Source organism: Gorilla gorilla, chromosome X, assembly GCF_029281585.2.
Source record: "Gorilla gorilla gorilla isolate KB3781 chromosome X, NHGRI_mGorGor1-v2.1_pri, whole genome shotgun sequence".
NCBI classification, from domain to species: domain Eukaryota; kingdom Metazoa; phylum Chordata; class Mammalia; order Primates; family Hominidae; genus Gorilla; species Gorilla gorilla.
Window position 1 is genome coordinate 57,547,943 of NC_073247.2, and position 23,243 is coordinate 57,571,185.

At 49.2% G+C, this 23,243-nt stretch overlaps 1 protein-coding gene and 1 pseudogene across 7 annotated transcripts in view; one reads left to right on the top strand and one right to left on the bottom strand.

The window, feature by feature from the left end:
• RBM10 (RNA binding motif protein 10) overlaps positions 1 to 23,243 on the top strand; it is a 41,339-nt gene that overhangs the window by 7,530 nt on the left and 10,566 nt on the right. For 4 of the 7 annotated variants that reach the window (XM_004064063.5, XM_019019064.4, XM_004064061.5 and 1 more), the window contains exons 3-6: positions 16,325 to 16,508; positions 18,038 to 18,268; positions 20,133 to 20,202; positions 22,016 to 22,089. In XM_004064063.5, the coding sequence (XP_004064111.1) occupies positions 16,325 to 16,508; positions 18,038 to 18,268; positions 20,133 to 20,202; positions 22,016 to 22,089 (559 nt within the window). The remainder of the gene's footprint in view (positions 1 to 16,324; positions 16,509 to 18,037; positions 18,269 to 20,132; positions 20,203 to 22,015; positions 22,090 to 23,243) is intronic. The other 3 variants (XM_055375632.2, XM_055375630.2, XM_055375631.2) reach the window with 1 other exon arrangement.
• On the bottom strand, positions 3,648 to 15,754 carry LOC109024634 (inositol-tetrakisphosphate 1-kinase-like; annotated as a pseudogene).

Consider the following 23,243-nt stretch of genomic DNA (forward strand, 5'->3'; position numbering starts at 1 on the left):
AACCTCTTCCTCCTGCATTCAAGCGATTCTCCTGCCTCAGTCTCCCAAGTAGCTGGGATTACAGGCATGCGTCACCACACCCAGCTAATTTTGTATTTTTAGTAGAGACAGGATTTTTCCATGTTGATCAGGCTGGTTTCAAACTCCCGACCTCAGGTGATCCGCCCATCTCGGCCTCCCAAAGTGCTGGGATTACAGGCATGAGCCACCACATCCAGCCTGACATGACCTTTTAAGTCTGGCAGCATGTATGTCCTAAGAACAAAGGTGTTCTCTTCCATAACCACAATATACTTATCAATATCAGGAAATTAAACAATTATATAGTACTTTTATCCTATATAAAGCCCATATTCAGATGTTATCACTCTTCTCAATAATGTCCTTTATAATGGTTTTCCCCAATCCAGGATCCAGTCCAAGATCATGTATTGCATTGAGCTCCTTGTCTCCTTTAATCTGAAACAGTTATTCTATCTTTGTCTTTTATGACCTTGTCATTTTTTTTTTTTCCTGAACCTATGGATTATATTGAAAGCATGTTTTAAAGTTAGTTGTTTTATAGAATGTTTCTCAGTTTGGATTTTTCTGATGCTTACTCATGAGTTTTTGGCAGAAATGTTATTTAAGTGATTTATGTATATTTTTAAAACCTTGTTAGATTTTATTAGCCATTGTATCATCTAGGATATCTACACCTGTATTTATCAGTGAGGTAGTCCAATATTTTTATTTTCAGTATTTATCTGGCATTGGAATCAAGGTAGCCTCATTACATGAATTGGGCAGCCTTTGTTATTCTCTCTTTATTGGAGAAACTTGTATAAGAATTATCTGTACCTTGAAAAACTTGGTAGGACTCACCTTTAAAAGCATCTGGAGGCTGGGCGCAGTGGGCCGAGGCAGTTGGATCACTTGAACCCAGGAATTCGAGACGATCCTGGGCAACATGGCAAAACTCTGTCTCTACAAAAAATACAAAAATTAGCTGGGCGTGGTGGCAGGTGCCTATAGTTCTAACTACTCAGGAGGCTGAGGAAGGAGGATTACCTGAGTCTGGGAGGTTGAGACTGTGGTAAGCCATGATCATGCCACTGCACTCCAGCCTCAGTGACAGAGTGACACCCTGTCTCAAAAAATAATAAAATAAAAGCATCTGGAGCTGGTTTTTGATTACCATTTCATCTCTTCTGCCAATTTTAGCATTTTATATTTTCTAGAAATATACTCATTTTGTGAAGATCCTCATATATGATGATTCAGTCCAGCATCCTAGAAATGCTTTATAAAAGGGGTATGCCTTTGGAAGGTGTTTGTTCAGAGTGCTCTGGTGGCCAATTAAAAATATTCCTTTCTATCCAAATATGTTCCCTTCCTGAGTTTAGATAGCAAGAGTTCAATACCTGAATTTATTTGGTTTGGATATTGGATGTCAAGAGAGTTCAGGATAATTTCATCTGAAAATTTATAAATTTATTCATATCTGTTCAGTTCTTGATTTTTTTTCCTTTTTTTTTTCTTTTTGTTTGTTTGTTTGTTTTTGTTTTTGAAGATAGTCTCAGTCTGTCTTCCAGGCTGGAGTTCAGTGGTGCGATCTTGGCTCACCGCAACCTCTGCTTTCCAGGCTCAGGGGATTCTTGTGCCTCAGCTTCCTGAGTAGCAAGGATTACAGGCGCGTGCCACCACACCCGGCTAATTTTTGTATTTTAGTAGAGATGGGGTTTCACCATGTTTGCCAGACTGGTCTCGAACTCCATACCTCAGGTGATCCACTCGCTTCAGCCTCCGAAAGTGCTGGGATTACAGGTGTGAGCCACCATGCTGGCCCAGTTCTTGAATTTTGATGACTACAGTTCAAATTGATTGTATCAAGAACCTTATAACTACTCATACCACTGACAGTGATTTCTTCTCTAGGCATTTACGGTAGGGAAACAATTTGGGGCCAGGTGTGGTGGCTCACGCCTGTAATCCCAGCACTTTGGGAGGCCGAGGTGGGTGAATCACGAGGTCAGGAGTTTGAGACCAGCCTGGCCAACATGATGAAACCCCATCTCTACTAAAAATACAAAAAATTAGCTGGGTGTGGTGGCAGGCACCTGTAATCCCAGCTACTCGGGAGGCTGAGGAAGGAGAATCGCTTGAACCCAGGAGGCAGAAGTTGCAGTGAGCCAAGATCACGCCACTGCACTCCAGCCCGGAGGACAGTGCGAGACTCCCTCTCAAAAAACAAAGAGTTTGGGTTCCAAGCTGAGTTCATGGGGACAGGGACTTCATTTTGTTCACAGCAGTATCCCCATTACCTAGAACAGTACTTATCGTATAGCCAATGTTAGGTTAATATTTGTTGAATGAATGCATGAACAAATAATTGTTTAAAAAAATGGAAGTCAACCAAAATGTTTGAAAACATGTTTAATGGATATTTGCCCCATTTGTTACCTTTATGGTGTTTTCCATAGTTTAGTGTGAAATTTCAAGCATGTAGCAAAGTTTAAAGAATTTTACAATGGGCCGGGTGCGGTGGCTCATGCCTGTAATCCCAGCACTTTGGGAGGCCGAGGTGGGCAGATCACGAGGTCAGGAGATCAAGACCATCCTGGCTAACACAGTGAAACCCCATCTCTACTAAAAATACAAAAAAATTAGCCGGGTGTGGTGGCGGGCGCCTGTAGTCCCAGCTACTTGGGAGGCTGAGGCAGGAGAATGTCATGAACCCGGGTGGCGGAGCTTGCAGTGAGCCGAGATCGCCACTGCACTCCAGCCTGGGCGACAGAGCGAGACTCCATCTCAAAAAAAAAAAAGAAAAAAAAGAATTTTACAATGAACACCATATATACCCATCCACTAGATTCTTTTTCTTTTCTTCTTTCTTTCTTTTTTTTTTTTTTGAGATGGAGTTTTGCTCTTGTTGCCTAGGCTGGAGTGCAATGACACAATCTCAGCTCACCGCAACCTCTGCCTCCTGGGTTCAAGTGATTCTCCTGCCTCAGCCTCCCGAGTAGCTAGGATTACAGGCACGCGCCACCACACCTGGCTAATTTTGTATTTTTAGTAGAGACGGCGTTTCTCCATGTTGGTCAGGCTGGTCTCAAACTCCCGACCTCAGGTGATCTGCCTGCCTCGGCCTCCCAAAGTGCTCGGATTATAGGCATGAGCCACCGTGCCCAGCCCACTAGATTCTACTATTAACGTTTTACCATACTTGCTTTATTACATATTTACTTCTAAGTTTCTCGTATTTTTTACACTCTGTAGAGATTTATAATTTTTACAAAGCCAGATTTATTCATTTTCCTTTTATGACTGCTGGGATTTGTCTTGCTGAGGAAGGCCTTCCCCACTCTTAAGGTGATACATTTTTTTCTTATGTTTTCTAATATTTTCTTTTTTTAAAAGTTCAACTTTTATTATAGATTAAAGGATACACATACAGTTTTTTTTTTTAACTCAGTGAAGAAGTCTGCACAGCAGGAATCATGTGGGATGGGATGGCCCTTTTTCCTAACGCTGGACCACTTGATGTTCTCTTCCATCTTACCCCAACCCTCATTTAGATCATGACATCAGAAAATCAGGTTAAAGTTAAGAAAAAAAAGAATCAGATCATTGGGGATTCTTAGTAGTAGCATCGCCATTGGGAGCTGCTAGCCCAGCGGGTATTCCCCATGCCACCCCTCTGGATCTTGGCTCCGTGGGTACTGGGAGGAGGCCTTGTTGGCCAGGGAGGCCACGCTGTGCTGCTAGAAGCTGGGCGACATACTGGTGGTGCAGCAGAGTCTCGGGTGCGGCAGCTTGGAGGTACTACCCACATAGGCGTTGGCCTTCCAGGGTGCATCCTGGCCCATCATGCGGCTGCAGCAGCTGTGGCTGGTGCTGCATGTCTGCTTGCCTGCTAGGCTGCTCGCCGGCTTGGCCAGGAGCTTGCTGTGCCTCAGTGGGGCCACATCCCCTGTGGCTGCTGTGGCTGTGCTCTGGTCTTGGAAAATGGTGGCGATGTGGTTCCAGAGGTCTGTGAAGAACCTGCTCACACCCTCGTAGGCTGGGAAGGCGTTGATGTCGATGACGGCATGCTGCCCCATCTGGTTGTTGATGATGATGTCGGTGCCGAACAGCAATACTCCCAGCGCCTGCCGCAGGGCCCGGGGGAGTTCCCGGATGACCTCTTTGCTCGGCTGCTCTTGAACAGACCAGACCCCTCGATCTTGTCCAGCTCCATCAGGACCAATGACGACTCCGGCTTTGACACGCTGTGGCTATTGAGGAAGATGGATTCGTGGTCACATTGTGTCCGTGGAGAATTTCTTGAGCAAGGGCCTCTGGACCACGGTGTAGGACTTGCTGACCACGAACACCTTGTACAGAACGGTGTTGTGGTTGATGAAATTCTAGACCACACAGGGTGGCTGTATGCCATTCAGGCCCTCCTGATTGAATACAGTAGACATCTCGTGAGAGTTGGTGCCGTGAGCCACTCTAGTTTTGCACATGAACGGGAAAGCCAGGCCGTTCTTCTCCAGCAGCCACATGGTGTCATCCCCGCACAGGCTTGTGACCTCCATGAAGGGCAGCAAGCAGATCCTGCCGCCTTCCATGTAGATCTCAATCTTCCAGATGAGTTTGCAGGACTTGGAGTGGTCGAGCAGGGTTCTGATGGCAGGGAAGGAGTCCAGGACGATGGTTTCAGGGTGGGCATTGATGTACTCCTGAAACCTGTGCACCAGCTCCAGGGACTGGCTGTCATTCTGGTCGGCTTCAAGGATGACATCGGTCAACTTGTGAATGATGACGTCGGGGTCCCTGCTCCTCGATTGGCCGGCTGAGGTTCAGCTGCATGACTTTTTTTTTTTTTTTTGAGATCAGTCTCACTCAGTCGCCCAGGCTGAAGTGCAGTGGTGTGATCTCGGCTCATTGCAACCTCTGCCTCCCGGGTTCAAGCGATTCTCCTCCCTCAGCCTCCTGAGTAGCTAGGATTACAGGCACTTGCCACTACGGCTAGTTTTTGTATTTTTAGTAGAGACAGAGTTTCACCATGTTGGCCAGGCTGGTCTTGAACTCTCGACCTCAGGTGATCCACCCGCCTCGGCCTCCCAAAGTGCTGGGATTACAGGCGTGAGCCACCGCGCCCAGCCTCAGCTGCACCACTTCTATCCCTCACTTCCTGCACACCTCTGCTAAAGCCTGGAAATTGAGCTTCTTGATTTTCTTCTCATGCAGCCAGTAGCCAACTCTCTTCCCTTTCATAAAGGTCTATATCTTCCTCCTCGGGCAAGGAGCCTGGGTCCTGAGGAAATCGCCCATAGGCTGAGTCTGTTGGCCAGTGAGCGCTGGGAGCGTGCGGGCACCCCCTGGTGGCAGGGGTGTGGAAAGGGCTCGGGGTGCGGGGTTAGGGCCGCGTGGTGTCACGGTCTCCACAACCCCCCCACCCCCGGCCACCCAGCTGGAGCTCACGGCCCACATACAGGTTGTTGTTCTTTTTTTCATACGCAGTTTCACTCTGTCGCCCAGGCTGGAGTACAGTGGTGCGATCGGCTCACTGTAACCTCCGCCTCCCTGGTTCAAGCAATTCTCGTGCCTCAGCCTGCCCAGTAGCTGGGACTGTAGGTGTGCACCACCATGCCCAGCTAATTTTGGTATTTTTTAGTAGAGACGAGGTTTCACCATGTTGCCCAGGCTGGTCTCAAACTCCTGACCTCAGTGATCTGCCCCCCTCGGCCTCCCAAAGTGCTAGGATTACAGGCATGGGCCACCGCCCCTGGCCCGTACAGGTTTTTTTACATGGGTAAATTGCGTGACACTGAAGCTTGAGGCCGCGTTGATCCCATCACCCAAGCAGTAAGCTTAGTTCCCGACAGATGGTCCTTCAGCCCATGCCCCCCTTCCCACTTTCCCGGTCTAGTGATCCCCAATGTCTGATATTCCAATATTTACATTCATGTACATTCAACATTTAACTCCCATTTATAAGTGAGAACATGCAGTACTTGGTTTTCTGTTTTCGTGGTAGGTGGCTTAGGATAACAGCCTCCAGCTCCATCTATATGGCTGTGAAGGACATGATTTTGTCTTTTTTATGGCTGCATAGTATTCCATGGTGTATATGTACCACATTTTTCTTTATCCTGTCCACTATTGATGGGCATTCAGGCTGATTCCATGTCCTTGCTATGGTGAATAGTGCTGCAGTGGCCAGGCGCCATGGCCCATGCCAGTAATCCCATCACTTTGAGAGGCTGAGGTGGGCAGATCACCTGAGGTCGGGAGTTCAAGACCAGCCTGACCAACATGGAGAAACGCCATCTCTACTAAAAATAAAAAATTAGCCAGGCGTGGTGGCATGTGCCCATAATCACAGCTACTCGGGAGGCTGAGGCAGGAGAATCTCTTGAACCAGGAGGTGGAGGTTGCGGTGAGCTGAGATGCACCATTGCACTCCAGCCTGGGCAACAAGAGCGAAACTCCGTCTCAAAAAAAAAAAAAAAAAGTGCCGCTTTGAACATGGGTGCATGTGATAGAATAAATTATTTTCCTTTGGGTATATACCCAGTAGCAGGATTACTGGGTCGAATAGCCAAAGCAATCCTAAGCAAAAAGAACAAAGCCAGAGGCATCACATTGTCCAACTTCAAACTATACTATAAGGCTACAGTAATCAAAATAGCATGGTCCTGGTGCAAAAACAGACACATAAACCAGTGGAACAGAGTAGAGAACACAGAAATAAACCTGCACACATAGAACCATCTGATCTTTGACAAAATCAACAAAAGTAAGCAAGGGGGAAAGGACTCCTTGTTCAATAAGTGCTGGGATAGGTGGCTAGCCATATTCAGAAGAATGAAACCGGACCCTTACCTCTCACCATATACAAAAATTAAGATGTAAGACCTCAGACTATAAAAATCCTAGAAGGCCAGGCGCGGTGGCTCATGCCTGTAATCCCAGCACTTTGGGAGGCCGAGGCAGGCGGATCACCTGAGGTCGAGAGTTCGAGACGAGCCTGACCAACATGGAGAAACCCCATCTCTACTAAAAATACAGAATTAGCCAGGCGTGGTGGCGCATGCCTGTAATCCCAGCTACTTGGGAGGCCGAGGCAGGAGAATCACTTGAACCTGAGAGGCGGAGGTTGCAGTGAGCCAAGATTGCGCCATTGCACTCCAGCCTGGGCAACAAGAGTGAAACTCTGCCTCAAAAAAAAGAAAAAGAATCCTAGAAGAAAACCTAGGAAATGCCCTCCTCGATACAGGGTTTGGCAAAGAATTTATGGCTAAGTCCCCAAAAGCAATTGCAACAAAACCAAAAATTGACAATTTGGACCTAATTAAACAGCTTCTGCACAGCAAAAGAAACTACCAACAGAGTAAATGGACAGCCTACAGAATAGGAGAAAATGTTCATAAGCTACACATCTGACAAAGGTCTAATATCCAGAATCTACAAGGAAGTTAAATCAATAAGCAAAAAGCAAAATTTCCAATTAAAAAATGGGCAAAGGACATGAACAGATACTTCTCAAAAGATAACATACAAGTGGCCAACCAACATGAAAAAATGCTCATCATCACTAATCATCAGAGAAATGCAAATCAAAACCACAAGGAGACACCGTCTCATGCCAGTCAGATGGCAATTATTAAAAAGTAAAAAAAAAAAAAGATGTTAGTGAGGCTTCAAAGAAAAGAATGCTTATATACTGTTGGTGGGAATGCAAACTAGTTTGGTCATGGGAGAAAGCAGTTTCGAGATTTTTTTTTGGAGAGAGAGATTTCTTTAATATTTTTATGGTTTCTATTTGGGAATTTAAGTTTTCACCCATCCAGAATTTATTTGGCATAAGAAGTGAGGTAAACTTTGTTTTCTTAGTGGGCAACACTTTTCTGTGAAGGATCAGATAGTAAATATTTTTGGCATTGCATTGCAGGACTGTCTCTGTTGCAACTAAACTGAAAGCAGTCACGGACAATTTATGAATGAATGAATATAGCTGTGTTCCAGTAAAACTTTATTTAATTAATTTTTTTTTTGAAACAAGGTCTTGCTGTGTTGCCCTGGCTGGCTGGAGTGCAGTGGCGCGATCAGAGCTCACTGCAGCCTCTGTCTCCCTGGCTCAAGGGATCCTCCCACCTCAGCCTCACACACAGCTAATTTCTTTCTTTCTTTCTTTCTTTTTTTCTTTTTCCAGTAGAGACGAGGTCTGACTACTGTGTTACCCAGGCTGGGTCTGGAACTCAAGGGTTACTCCTGCCTTGGCCTTCCAAAGTGTTGGGATTACAGATGTGAGCCACTACATCTGGCCTCCACTAAAACTTTATTTAAGGAGACTGGATTTGGTCCACTGGCTATAGTTTGCTGATTCCTAGGCCAGATAGTTATTGTAACTATTATTTATTGACTAATTTGTTTTCCCCTTGTTAGTTTGAAATATAACCTTTGGCTTATACTGAATTTCCAAGTGTGTTTTTGTATGCTGTAGATTCTGTTCTATTTCACTGATCTGTCTATTCATGTTTTAATTAATTTACCTTTATAATGTTTTAATATTTGCTAGAGTTCCTCTCAACTCATTAGTTTTTTTTTTTTTTTTTTTTTTTTTTAGTGAGAGAGAGAGAGAGGGTCTGGCTTTGTCGCCCAGGTGCAGTGGCACGATCATGGCTCACTGCATCCTTGACCTCCTGGCCTCAAGTGATTCTCCTGCCTCAGCCTCCCAAGTAGCTGGGGATACAAACACGCACCACCACGCCTAACTACTTTTTGTATTTCTTTGTAGAGATGAGGTTTTGCCATGTCACCCAGGCTGGTCTTGAACTCCCAGGCTCGAGCGATCCGCCCACCTCATCCTCCCAAAGTGCTGGGATTAGGGGCATGAGCCACTGCTCCTGCCTTATCCTTTGTTTTTTGTTTTTGTTTGTTTGTTTTGAGACGGAGTCTCACTCTGTTGCCAGGCTGTAGTGCAGTGGCACAATCTCGGCTCACTGCAATCTTCGCTCCCTGGGTTCATGCGATTCTCCTGCCTCAGCCTCCTGAGTAGCTGGGATTACAGGCACGCGTTACCACACCCAGCTAATTTTTGTATTTTTAGTAGAGACGGGGTTTCACCATGTTGGCCAGGCTGGTCTCCATCTCCTGATCTCGTGATCCGCCTGCCTCGGCCTCCCACAGTGCTGGGATTACAGGCGTGAGCCACTGCGCCCAGCGTATCCTTTGTTTTTTAAAACAATGCTACAGTAACTTTTTTGTACATGTGCAAGTATGTGTATACTTTAAATTCCCAGAAGTAGAACTGTGGGTCAAAGGGTATATAGATTTTTAGTTTTGTCAGCTATTGCCAAATTCTCCTCCATAAGGATTATTCCATTTTTAACTCCTGCCAGCAATATGAAAGTACCTGTTTTCCATACAGTCTTGCTGTTTGTTTTCAAACATTGGACTGTTGTAAATCTGTTAGATTAAAAATGTTCTATCAAATCTTCCTTACTAGTGATTATTGTATAGTACAATACTATATTATTTAATAGTTATCATAAATAATAATTTTAATATAACTCCAAATAATGTAGATACTCCCTCCTCTAGGAGGTAGAGCTTAATTACCCTCCTTTTGACTGTGGGCTGGTCTTAGAGACTCACCTCTAAAGAATAGAGTATGGAGGCCGGGTGTGGTGGCTCACGCCTGTAATCCCAGCACTTTGGGAGGGCAAGGGGGGGGCGGATCGTGAGGTCAGGAGATCGAGACCGGCCTGGCCCAACATGGTGAAACCCCGTCTCTACTAAAAATGCAAAAATTAGCTGGGGGTAGTGGCAGGTGCCTGTAATCCCAGCTACTCGGGAGGCTGAGGCAGGAGAATCGCTTGAACCTGGGAGTTGGAGGTTGCAATGAGCTGAGATGGCACCACCGCACTCCAGCCTGGCAACAGAGTGAGACTCCATCTCAAAAAAAAAAAAAAACAGAGTATGGAGAGAGAAATAGAGAAATTTTACAGGGAAGAAACCTGGCAGACAGCACCTTAACTAGGTGATCATGGTTAACATCACCAGAGATAAGTCATGTTGTTATCATGTACTCTTCTGTGATATGATCAGAAGGGCATTTCACTATCTCACTTCTGTTGTATGCTTCTCCAAAAAAAAAAAAAATCCATAATCTTAGGTCTAATCATGAGAACACATCAAACAAAACCAGTTAAAGGGCATTCTACAAAATACCTGGCCAGTGCTCTTCAAAACTGTTAAGGTCATTAAAAACAAACAAGGACAGACTGATAAACCTTCACAGGCCAGAGGAGACTGAGGGAACATGACAACTACATGTAATGTAATATTTAGGATTAAATCTTGGATCAGAAAAAGGATATTAGTGAGAAAATTGGTGGAATCCTAATATAATCTGTAGTTTAGTTAATTCCTTAGTTTTGACAAATGTGCCTTAGTTTTGTTAATATTAGGAGAAGCTGGGTGAAGGGTATACAGGGATTCTTTGAACTTTTCTGTAAATGTAAAATTATTTCAAAATAAGAAGTTTGACTTCATCAAAATTAGAAACTTTTGTTTATTTTTGTTGGTTTTATAGCGATGAGTTTTCGGTATGTTGCCCAGGCTGGTCTCAAACTCTTGGGTTCATGTGATCCGCCCGTCTTGGCCTCCCAAAGTGCTGGAATTATAGATGTGAGCCCACCACGCCTGGCCACGATTAGAAACTTTTGGAAGTCTCTCTGAACCTATTCTGGTTCAGGGACTGCTGGTAACAACAACAAAAGATTAGAAACTTTTTTTTTTGAGACGTAGTCTCACTCTGCTGCCCAGGCTGGAGTGCAGTGGCGTGATCTCGGCTCACTGCAAGCTCCACCTCCCGGATTCACGCCATTCTCCTGCCTCAGCCTCCTGAGTAGCTGGGACTGCAGGCGCCCACCACCACGCCCGGCTAATTTTTTGTATTTTTTAGTAGAGACGGGGTTTCACCGTGTTAGCCAGGATGGTCTCGATCTCCTGACCTTGTGATCTGCCCGCCTTGGCCTCCCAAAGTGCTGGGATTACAGGCGTGAGTCACTGCGCCCGGCCAATTAGAAACTTTTATACTTCCAAAGACACTATCAAGAAAGTGAAAAGACAACCCACAATGGGAAAACATATTTGTAAATAATATATCTGGTAAGGGATTAACATCCAGAATATATGAACTCTTACAACAACAAAATTATCCAATTTAAAAATGGGCAAAGGATTCATGACCAGCTTGACTTAACATGGTGAAACCCCTGTCTCTACTAAAAATACAAAACATCAGCCAGGTGTGGTGGCAGGCGCCTGTAATCACTGCTACTCGGAAGGCTGAACCTGGGAGGCAGAGGTTGCAGTGAGCTGAGATCATGCCACTGCCCTCCAGCCTGGGTGTGACAGAGTTGTACTCCATCTCAAAAAAAAAAAAAATTGGCAAAAGGACTTGAATAGACATTTCTCCAAGAAAGATATACAAGTGGCCAGTAAGCACATGAAAAGATGCAAAATAACAAGTGTTGGTGAGGATGCGGGGAAATTGGAACCCTTGTGCAACACTGGTAGGAATGTAAAATGGTACAGCTGCTGTGGAAAACAGTTTGGCGGTTCCAGAAAAAGTTAAACACAGGATTACCATGTGATCCAGCAATTCCACTCCTAGATATATACCCAAAAGAATTGAAAGCAATAATTCAAACAGATACTTGGACACCAATATTCATAGCAGCGTTATTCACAATGTCCAAAATAACCAAGGGGTGGAAACAACCCAAGTGTGCACGAACAGATGAATGAACAAAATATGCATACTACAATAGAAGAGTATTATTCCACCATAAAAAGGAAGGAAATTCTAACATACTGCCTTGTGGATGAACCTTGAAAACATGCCAGGTGAAATAAGCTAGACACATAGGGACAAATATATGATTCCACTACTATGAAGTACCTAGAATAGGCAAATTCATTGAGACAGAAAGTAGAATAGAGGCTGTGGGGTGGGGTGAGAATTGTTTAATGGGTACAAAGGTATTGTTTGGGATGATGAAAAATTCCTGGAAAAGGTGATGGTTGCATAACATTGTTAGTATACTTAATGACACTGAATTAGATAATTAAGAGTGGTTGGCTGGGCGCGGTGGCTCATACCTGTAATCCCAGCACTTTGGGAGGCCAAGACGGGCGGATCACCTGAGGTAGGGAGTTCGAGAGCAGCCTGACCAACTTGGAGAAACCCTGTCTCTACTAAAAGTACAAAATTAGCCGGGAGTGGTGGTGCATGTCTGTAATCCCAGCTACTTGGGAGGCTGAGGCAGGAGAATCGCTTGAACCCGGGAGGCAGAGGTTGCAGTGAGCCAAGATTGCGCCATTGGACTCCAGCCTGGGCAACAAGAGTGAAACTTGTCTCAAAAGAAAAAAAAAAAAAAGAGGCTGGGCACGGTGGCTCACACCTGTAATCCCAGCACTTTGGGAGGCCGAGGCAAGCGGATCACCTGAAGTCAGAAGTTCGAGACTGGCCTGGCCAACATGGTGAAACTCCATCTCTACTAAAAATACAAAAATTAGCCAGGCATGGTGGCACACACCTGTAGTCCCAGCTACTCGGGAGGTTGAGGCACAAGAATTGCTTGAGGCCCGGCCCAGTGGCTCACGCCTGTAATCCCAGCATTTTGGGAGACCAAGGTGGGCAGATCACGAGGTCAGGAGTTCAAGACCAGCCTGGCCAGCATAGTGAAACCCCGTCTCTACTAAAAATACAAAAATTATCCGGGCGTGGCTGTGTGCATCTATAGTCCTAACTACTCGGGAGACTGAGGCAGGAGAATCGCTTGAACCCAGGAGGCGGAGGCTGCAGTGAGCCGAGATTGTGCCACTGCACTCCAGCCTGGGTGACAGAGCAAGACTCCGTCTCAAAAAAAAAAAAAAAAAAAAAGAATCGCTTGAACCTGGGAGGCAGAGGTTGCAGCGAGCCAAGATTGCACCACTGCACTCCAGCCTGGGTGACAGAGCGAGACTCCATCTCAAAATTAAAAAAAAAGGATGGTTAAATGGTAAATGTATATTTTACCACAGTACAAAATGATCTAGAAAAAATATACAAAAATTAAAATTTTAAGTTTATTTTAGGCCATGTGCAGTGGCTCCCGTCTAATCTCAGCACTTTGGGAGGCTGAGGCGACAGGCTCACTTTAGTCCAAAAGTTCAGGATCAGGCTGGGCAACATAGTGAAGTCCTGTATCTACAAAAAATTTGAAAATTAGCTGGATGTGGTGGTGCATTCCTGTAGTCCCAGCTGGTTGGGGCTGAGATGGGAAGATTGCTTAAGCCCAGGAGGTGGAGGCTACAGTAAGCTATGATTGCACCACTGCACTCAGCCTGGGCAACAGACCGAGACCTTGTCCCAAGTAAAATAAAATTTATTTTGAAACAGTCTATCCAATGTAGTTTTAATTCTCATCTTTCTCTCTCTCTTTTTTTTTTTTTCTTGAGATGGAGTCTCGCTCTGTCACTCAGACTGGAGTGCAGTGGTACAATCATAGCTCACTGTAACCTAGAACTCCTAGGCTCAAGCAGTCCTTTCGCCTCAGCCTCCTGAGTAGCTGGGACTATAGATGTACACCACCATGCCCAACTAATATGTTGTGGTGGTGATGGTGGTTTTGTAAAGACGGGATCTTGCTATGTTGTCCAGGCTGGTCTTGGCCTCGAGCGATCCTCCCACTTTCACCCCACAAAGTGCAGGGATTACAGGATGAGCCATCTCACCTAGCAAAATTTTCTTTTTTTTTTTTTTTTTTTGACTGAGTCTCGCTCTGTTGCCCAAGCTGGAGTGCAGTGGTGCGATCTCAGCTCATTGCAACCTCCGCCTTCTGGGTTCAAGCGATTCTCCTGTCTCGCCCTCCCGAGTAGCTGGGACTACAGGTGCGTGTCACCACACCCAGCTGATTTTTTTTATTTTTAGTAGAGATGGGGTTTCACCATGTTAGCCAGGATGGTCTCTATCTCCGGACCTCGTGATCCGCCTACCTCAGCCTCCCAAAGTGCTGGGATTACAGGTGTGAGCCACCGCGCCTGGCAAAATTTTCATCTTTCATTATGAGTGAGATAGAGCATCTTTTCAGATACACATCATTGATATTTTTATCTGTGAATTCTGTTTACTTCCTTTCCCCATATTTTTTCGTAGTTTATTGTCTTTTGACTTGGTTAATGATGTTTTTTATTTTTCTGTTTTTTTCTCCAAGCAAAAGTATTTTATTTTTATGTAGTTGAATTTAGTAATCTTTTCTGTGGCTTCTGGATTTGGATTATAGGTTTCCCCATTTCAAGATTATAAAGAAATTATTCAGTTATTCTATATTTTCTTTTATGATTTCATTTCTTTTTTTTTTTTTTTTTTTTAAGACAGAGTCTTACTCTGTCACCCAGACTGGCAGTGGCTCACCGCAGCCTCCGCCTCCCGGGTTCAAGCGATTCTCCTGCCTCAGCCTCCCAAGTAGCCGGGATTACAGGTGTGTGCCACCACACCCAGCTAATTTTTGTATTTTTGGTAGAGATGGGGTTTCACCATGTTGGCCAGGCTGGTCTCGAATTCCTGACCTCAAGTGATCTGCCCACCTTGGCCTCCCAGTGTGCCACCCACGCCTGGCCTATGGTTTCATTTCTTATGTTTAAATCTTTGATCTATTTCAAATATATCCTGGTATATATGTGAAGTATAGTCATAATATCTTGCACATGTCTAGGTATTTAACCTTTTTGATGAATTGTACTTGGGACCTTTCTATTTTCTAAACAGTGGTTACATTAATTTGTACCCAGCATCGTTACTGATTTATTATTTATAACAAGTTTTTCAGTTGATTCTCTTAGGCTTTGCAGGTATACTCTCATATCATTTACAAATAATGGTAATTTTACCTTCTCCTTTCCAGCTTTTAACCTCTTTTCTTCCTTCCCTGTTTAATTGCTTTAGCTAGTGTCTTTAGAATAATGTTAAGAATGCTGTTGATAACGGACATTCTAATGTTGTTCCCGACCAGAATTGGAATCCTGTTAGTATAGTAGCATTCTTCTGTGGCATCTAGTTTTTTCTATTTTAAATAAACATATATTGGTTGCTCTTAGAATGCTTTTTTAGTCATTATTTGTTCAAAATAATTGTTGAGCACCTACTGAGTGCTGGGGAATATGGCAGTGAGCTAAGGGTCCCCTCATTTCCTGGAGCCCATATTCTAGTAATTTTTTAACTCACCAAAGAAATACAGTTTAGGCCATGCACAGTGGTGGATGCCTGTAATCCCAGCACTTTGGAAGGCTGAGGTGGGTGGATCACTTAAGCCCAGGAATTTGAGACCAGCCTGGCAATGTGGTGAAACCCCGTCTCTACAAAAAATACAAAAATGAGCTGGGCGTGGTGGTGCGTGCCTGTGGTCCCAACTACTCAGGAGGCTGAGGTGGGAGGATGGCTTGAGCTTGGGAGGTTGAGGCTGCAGTGAGCCCTGATAATGCCACTGCCCTCCAGCCTGGGCAACAGTGCCAGATCCATTCTCAAAAAAAAAGAAAAGAAAAGAAATGCAGATGAAATCAGCTTTGAGATCATTATTTTACAGTTATTGCGGTAGGAGAAATTTTAATGAAAGAGCTGCTAGTGTCGGCAAGGTGACAGTGAAGCAGGGGCAGGGGACGTGGTGCAAGACAGGGAGGAGGAGCCTCACCCCCGGGGATCCTGCAAGCCGCATGAGACCTTGGTGAGCATTTTGGTATTTGATCCTGAGACTGAGGGGGAGCCACTAAAGGGAGTGAGATGGGTTTGAGTGGCTTCGCCTTAGAAAGCACTCACATTTGGGATTTGGGATGTAGAGACTGAACTGGGGAGGTCCAGGTAGAAGTGAGGAGAACAGCCAGGCCACAACCAAGGTGCCCCATGAGGGAAGCCAGTGGCATGGACCAGAGAGTGACATAGGGATGGAGAGAGGCAGGTTGCACTTCAGAGATGTGGAGCAGGGATTTAGGAATCCCTGTATGGGGGCGGGCCTGAGGGCTTCCAAAGAATAGAGTAGGGGGAGGGAAAAATAGAAAGTTTACAGGGGAGAAACCTGGCAGACACTGCCTTAACCAGATGACCATGGTTAACATCACCAGAGCTAAGTCATGGTGGTATCATGTACTTCTTTCTCTGATAGGATCAGAAGGGCACCTCACTTCTGTTGTATGCTCCTCCAAAAAAAACGAAACCCTATAACCACGAGAACACATCACCTGGGCCTCTTGCACCTTTTAGAAAGGGCAACCTTCTGATCCCTCCCCATCCTTCTTCCTCCACTAGTGGTGGTCGTGGTGACAGGACTGGCCGCTATGGAGCCACTGACCGCTCGCAGGATGATGGTGGGGAGAACCGCAGCCGAGACCACGACTACCGGGACATGGACTACCGTTCATATCCTCGCGAGTATGGCAGCCAGGAGGGCAAGCATGACTATGACGACTCATCTGAGGAGCAGAGTGCGGAGGTGAGGAGGGGGCGCGCTGCGCCAGGCCTGGCTGGGATGGGCTCCCAAGGGCCCTCTGTGTCTGGCTGCAGCACCGTGTGCAGGCAGCTCTCCACTCCCGTGCCTTCAGACTGTGCTCGGTGGCTTTGCCTCACCTGGAGGGCCTGTTCCCACTCCCCTCTCTGAGGGCTCCTCTCCCAACCTGGGTCTCCCTGGCTTCCACATGCTTGGCTCTGTACTTCTGAGGGCCCCTGGCCACCACTCTTTCCCTTTCTCCCTGTTGTTCAGTTCAGGCCCATGGCTCACTGTGAACCCTGTACTGCCCGCTCCCAGCCAACTTGGGCACTTGAAGAGCCTCTTCCATGGGACCCGGCGTCTGGGGTTGGGAGGACAACAAGGGGACTGCAGACCACCAAGCTGAGGAGCTCTGGGAGGCCAGCCATGGGCATTCCCAGTGGTGATAGAGCCCCTAGACAGAAGGGAAGGACCCTTCTGGAGAAGCCAGTGCCATGTTGGGTAGTTCACCCTAGCCTGCGGGATGAGGCGCGATGTTTACACCATCAGGGAGCCCCCACCCGAGGGGAAGAAACAGGCTTGCCTTAGGGGAATCCCAGTTGGAGGGGCAGTCAGGGACCTGGTCCATGCAAGCAGGCAGCTCTCCTGTCCAGCAGGCTGGGAAGGGTGTTCTTGCAAGCCCAGCCCTGGGAGGCAGTCTGTGAGCTGCCCACTGCCCTCTGGAGGGTCCAGGGCAAAAACCCCTTTGGTGGACTGCCAGGCTTCTCCAGTGGCAGCTGTCAAGCTGTGCCCAGACGTCTCCAGGAGCACTGGGCCCTGGCCAGGGTGGGAATGGAGCACCAAGTTATCTGGTGCTTCCCCACTGTGGGCGGGAGGGCTTTGGCCCCAGGCCTGGTCTGCTTAGTCCTGGAATGGATGGATTGGGCAACAGCCCAGAGCCCAACAGCCATACCATTTTGAGCATGGTGTGTGGTGGAGGACTGGCCAAGGCTGAGGATCAGGCACTGAGGAGGGAGTGTCTGCAGCCCTCACACCACCTCCACCAGCTCCTGCTGCCTGGCTCTGGCTGAGATCTGAAGCTGTTCTTATGCCCCCAGCTTGGTTGCAGGGTGGAACCGTAGGAGACATGCAACCTTCGGTGGTACAGTGAAGCAATTGAGCACACCCCCTGAGCTGGCCAGAGAGGGGAGGAAAATCAAGGGTGGGGTCTGGTGTGCTGACCCCAGGCTGTCTTGCCCCAAGGAGGTTTAAGCTGTGTCTTGTCAGCTACCTTTGGGAGTTCCCCCCACACCAATACTGTCACCTACCTCTCCCCACCCCCTGAAGGCAGCCCCCAAAAGGACCCCATGGAGAATTTACAGTCCCAGAAGGATTGCAGGCCGGGGCCTGCCCACCCTGCCTGCCTGAGCCTTTAGCCGGAGCCCGCACATCCCTGGCTTTCAGAGCCTGCCTGCCTCACAGAGCCAGCGGCCAGCTCGTAGGCCTGCCCAGACTGACTGCCCGTCTGGTGTCACTCATCTCATTCTGTCGGCCAGGATTCCTACGAGGCCTCCCCGGGCTCCGAGACTCAGCGTAGGCGGCGGCGGCGGCACAGGCACAGCCCCACTGGCCCGCCAGGCTTCCCCCGAGACGGCGACTATCGGGACCAGGACTATCGGACCGAGCAAGGGGAGGAGGAGGAGGAGGAGGAGGATGAGGAGGAGGAGGAGAAGGCCAGTAACATCGTCATGCTGAGGATGCTGCCACAGGCAGCCACTGAGGATGACGTACGTGCCCCCCATGGCCCCGGGCAGGAGGCCAGGCTGGGTCTCCTCCAGGGCCCTCAACTTCTCCCCACCCCTCCCTCACCTGCAACCTCAGCGCCTTTCATCCCTTCTCCCCATCCAGCTCCTATCCCCCAGCACTGATCCGTCCTCTGTGGGCAGGTCCCATCGGCCCCCCGGTGGGAGGAGTGTCAGAGAGGCCGGCTTGGCCAAGGGACATTGGCCGTGGGTGTCTGGTAGTGGTGGGTATGGGCGGGAGAAGAGCAGTCCTGCACATTCCACTGGTCATCCAGCCATTTTGCATGTGTGCATCATGGGCCAGACACTCACCGGGCCAGTGCTGGCTATTGCTGGTAGCAGAGATGACACTGGGGCCCTGTAACCATTGGGGGAGGGATGGGATTTTCTGAAATTTCCTTCTCTTTTTCCCCCATCCTTTTTTGTCAGCAGCCTGGCCTGGCCTCAGAGCCTTGGGTGGCTGCTAACAGCCTCCCCGCCTGCCTCCCTTTCCTCCTGTTTCCTTTTCATACATACTTCTCATGACAGCCACACTGAAGCCCCACGAGGCCTACCAGAATAACCTCCAAGAATAGTGTCCTGATCTTGGTCCTTCTTAGTCTACTCCGCCGCCCCTCACCCCCCACCCCCATGAATTCTCTGATCAGCCCTCCTCTGAAATCTGCTAGCTGCTCATTTTGTAGCAGAGAAAATCCCACTTGTGTATTTGAGGGTTTCTAAGGTCTGGCCCACCTGCCCTGTTCAGGGTCAGACAGTAGCTGGTTGCTGACATTTGTTGAGAATGTATCTCAGGGTGGGCCATGTGTTAGGTATGATTCAGTCCCCATGGCAGCCCAGCAGGGAAGGTACTCTTTGTATTCCATCCTTCGGATGAGGAAACCAAGCCCTGAGTGGGAATGTGACTTGCCCCAGGTCTCACAGCCAGTGAGTGGCAGAGCAGAGCTGGAGTCTGAACCCGGGCAGCTGGACCCTAGAGCCCACTTTTTGCTGCTTCCTCAGCCTTCCCTGAGTTTGGAGTCCTGATAAGCTCTTCTGTGTGTTTTTCCTTTTCACCCTGTGTATGGGTGTGTGTAAGGCTAATGTCCTGTCTGTTGTTTAACCTGGTGGGGAAACTGAGGCCCAGAGACATGAAGACTCCTTCCCAAGAATGGCTGGCATAGGCTCCTGGTCCTCAGTGAGAGACCTCACTGGCCTAGAGACCCTGCCTCACCTGGGCCAAATCCCGAATTGCCTCTGCAGTTTCCCTCTGGCCTACTCCATCTGGGAAGCAATCCCCAGGACTACATCTTTTTGCTTTTTGTCTCCACCCTAAGTTATTGCTACAGTCATGGTCTAGGGCACATGGCTGGGATTTGCTCAGACTCCTGTCCTCCCCAGTTTGGCATTTATGTCATGGATCTCTTTTGACGCAAGCTGCAGGTCAGCGGGGCAGGGGCGGGGGTGCGGGTTATCCCCTTGCCAAGGGCAAGAATTGCATCCCAGGTTTCCTTACTTCGTGGCTGCCAGCGAGCCCTTTGTCAGATCACCCTGCCCACCGTTCTTAAGTGGCTGGCTCACTTGCTCTCTTGTTCTCTGTGCCCCTGAGGGTCGTCCTGCTGCCATGCTTTACCTTGCTCTGTGCCCATTTCTTCATTTGATTCACTTTCTGCAAGTCTGAGGCTGAAAGTCAAGACTGTGAACTGGTGTGGGCCTGGGGCTGTTGTCACTCAGGGAAAAGCTGCGAAAGAGGTGGAGGAGACTGTGTGCACATCACCGATGACCCCTCGGGATCCAGAGGCCTCCAGCCAGCCTCAGGTACCCAGCGGCCCCATTGTGCTGAGCCTGCCCTACTCTGTATCTCCCCGTATAGATCCGTGGCCAGCTGCAGTCGCACGGCGTGCAAGCACGGGAGGTTCGGCTGATGCGGAACAAATCTTCAGGTGAGCTTTTGTTCCAGTGCCCTCCCCTTCAAGTGGCCAGCCTCAGCCTCCGAATCTCCCTCCTGCCTCTGCCTTCTCCCCCACTCCCTCCACCACCTTCCTGCCACAGCTGGGAATGGGCAGCGTGGGGGGTGCCCTCTCTTCTCTCCCACTCCCCACACTCTCCTCACAGCTCCAGCCAAAAGCCTCTTCAATGGGGCTGTCGGGGCAGGGGTGCAGCTCTGAGCTGAGCTGGGTGCTCCCTGGGGTCAGGGCCAGGGCCAGGCTCCCAGGCACCTCCTCTCTGGGACTCTGAGTATCTGAGATGGTAACCCCCTCCCATACACTCCCTTCCCTCTCCTTTCTTCTCCTTCCTCTGCCCCTCACTTTCCCCCACATTTTTTGGTAACAGCCTCTGACCAGAAAGTAGCTCTGACGTGGTGGTCCCACATGTGTGTCCCAAGGGGGAAGCGGGGGATGGCTCTTATCCAAGGACACATCCCAAGGAACAGCCAGGACTTCCTGGCCTCGCCTGTTCCCTCCCTCCCTCCCTCTTGCAGGCTGCTTGGAGCTGGCCTGAGGTTAGCAGGGTGGTGGTGGGGGGAGTTGTCTCTACAGGACCTCTGCCCAGGCTCCCCAAGGCAGGCACAGTGGGGCCTCACTCTGCCTGGGCTTCTCTCTCCATCTCTCAGTCTCTCCTCCCCACACCTCCATCTCTCTCTCTTTTTCTCTCTCTCTCTCTCTCTTTCTCCCTCTCTCTCTTTCTCTCTCTCTGCCCCCCACAACTATATTATTCATTCCATCCTCCTATGCATCCTAACGGTTATTCTTTTGAACATTAAGCATGCCCCCCCAAGCCCCTCTCATCCAAGCCCTCCCCATGTATCTGCCTCTAAAGGACATGCTATCCTGAGGCCTCAACCCTGAATCCCTTTCCCAAGCCTGGAATCTTGGTTGCATGTAGGTCTTGCTCTGCATCACCCCAACTACACCACACACGGACAGCTTCTGGGTCTCTCTCTCCACAAGGAGGTGTTCCAGGTGCGGCCTTCTCAATGGCCCTGGGCGCTTCTCCCAGGCACCCATTGATTCTTACCTCTAAGGTCCTCCTGGCCAATCCTGGCCACCATTCTCCTTTTGTCCAGGGTAACCTGGACTGTTTGTGGCTGTAGTCTCCACCCTGTGGCCCTGAGGTGGCTCCCTATCGAGGCCCGCCTCCCCTGCGCTGCGGTGAGGCTGAGATGAGGTCGTGTCTTTAACCGCCCCTGGTTTCCAATGGGCCAAGAGCCTTCCTAGCCTCGCAGAGCAGCCTGGCCCAGCTTCTCTTTTGCTCCTGTGATTCAACACCTGTTACAGGACCCCTCCTGGGCACCCCTGGCCTTGAGCTGGGCCCGCCCTGGAGTTAACGTATTGTGGCTTGTGTGGAGCCAGCAGCCTGCCCACCGTCCCCTCCCTCCTTCTTTGGAGGCAGATCTCTAGTATTCTTTCCCTCCCAGCTGCTTCTCTCCGTCTCTGTCACCCCAGGCTGGCTGGGCAGGTCTGCCCGAGCCCCATCTCTCTCTCTCTTCCCAGTTGGTGTGTGTGTCTCTCCCCCTACCGACCTCTGGCCTCTGTTTTTCTCCCTCCGCCTTCCCTGCCCCACCTGGCCATCTACCTTGTCCCCCACACCCGCTAGTCTTTCTCTCTCTGATTGCCTCTTTCTCTTTCTTCCTTTTTCCTCTTCCCCTTTCCCTCTCTGCCCCCGTCCTCTCCCCTCGGGTCCCGCCCCCGGGAACGCCGTGTGTCCAAAGCTGTTGACTAACCCACTGCGTCTGTATCTGAATGCTGTCTCCAGGTCAGAGCCGGGGCTTCGCCTTCGTCGAGTTTAGTCACTTGCAGGACGCTACACGATGGATGGAAGCCAATCAGGTTGCTTTGCCGCACTTGAACCCCCCCCCAAACAAATACTACTTTGTAATCGAGCGCTCCCCATCGCCTGATTCTTATGGACACAGTTCCCTGCCCTGTGGCCCTGTGTCCCATCCCCCCGCCCCCTCTCTCCCCTTCCTGACCCTCACTATCTCCTCTTCCCATCTCTCGCTACCCCACTGGGCTTCTCATCCAGAGCCCACACTCACCACTGGCCCCTTCCTACCACCAGGCACTAGTGCTGCCCCTTCACCTCTCCCAGCTGAGCGTTCAGAGAAAGAGCTGCCAGGGTGGGTTCTTTCACCTAGCTTCCCACTCCCCCGGGGCTGGTGGGGGGGGCACCCCTCTCTGGGGTTAGCCAGAGCCAGGACCTCATTCCACCCTCAGGACCACTGGAAGTCCTGCCAGTGAGGAGCTTAGCTATTGGCACAGTCACTAGCAAGACTCATTTTGTCAGCCCCCTCCCTGCATGTGAATTTGGCCCTTTGATTTTCATGCAAGGGGACAGCACTGCTCTGTTGATCTCAAGTTCCCATTGAGTATGATAGTTTTATCGACACCCTGGCCTCACTTCGCCGCCCCTACCCTTCCTATCACATCTCCACACTCACAGGAGGCACCACCTCAGGCAGCTCTGTCTTCTCGGCAAGGACCTGTGCACAGTCAGCCCTGGGGGGAGCCTGTCCCCCAAGCCTGGCACGGGATCCCAACTCAGCAGCTTTGGGACCTCCGAGACCCAAAGATCTGCCTGGTCACCCACCCCTGCCCAGATCCCTGGTGTAGGGCACTGGAGAGAAGTTTCAGGGGAGGAAGGGGCAGAGGTGGTAGAATGGGGGATCCCGGCAGAGGCAGCCCTGGGGCCGTCTCCTCGGGGTTGGTAGGCTAGTGCCATGGGCCCAGGACCCAGCCATCCATGGGAAGACGGCCTCATGGCAGAAACTTCCATCTGTTCGAAATGGCTCTTTCTTTTTCCCCTTCTCCAGCACTAGCGCACCTGCGCTCTCTTTCTCTTTTTCTCCCCTCTCCCTCCCCCTCCCTGTCTCCCCTCACCCCCCAAGTGTAGCCTGTGTAGTCCTGGCCCTGGGTGTGGCCTGGCAGTGTCAGGGCCGAGTGGGGGTTTCTCCCCACTGTCCGGCAAGCGTCGGTCAGCCGAA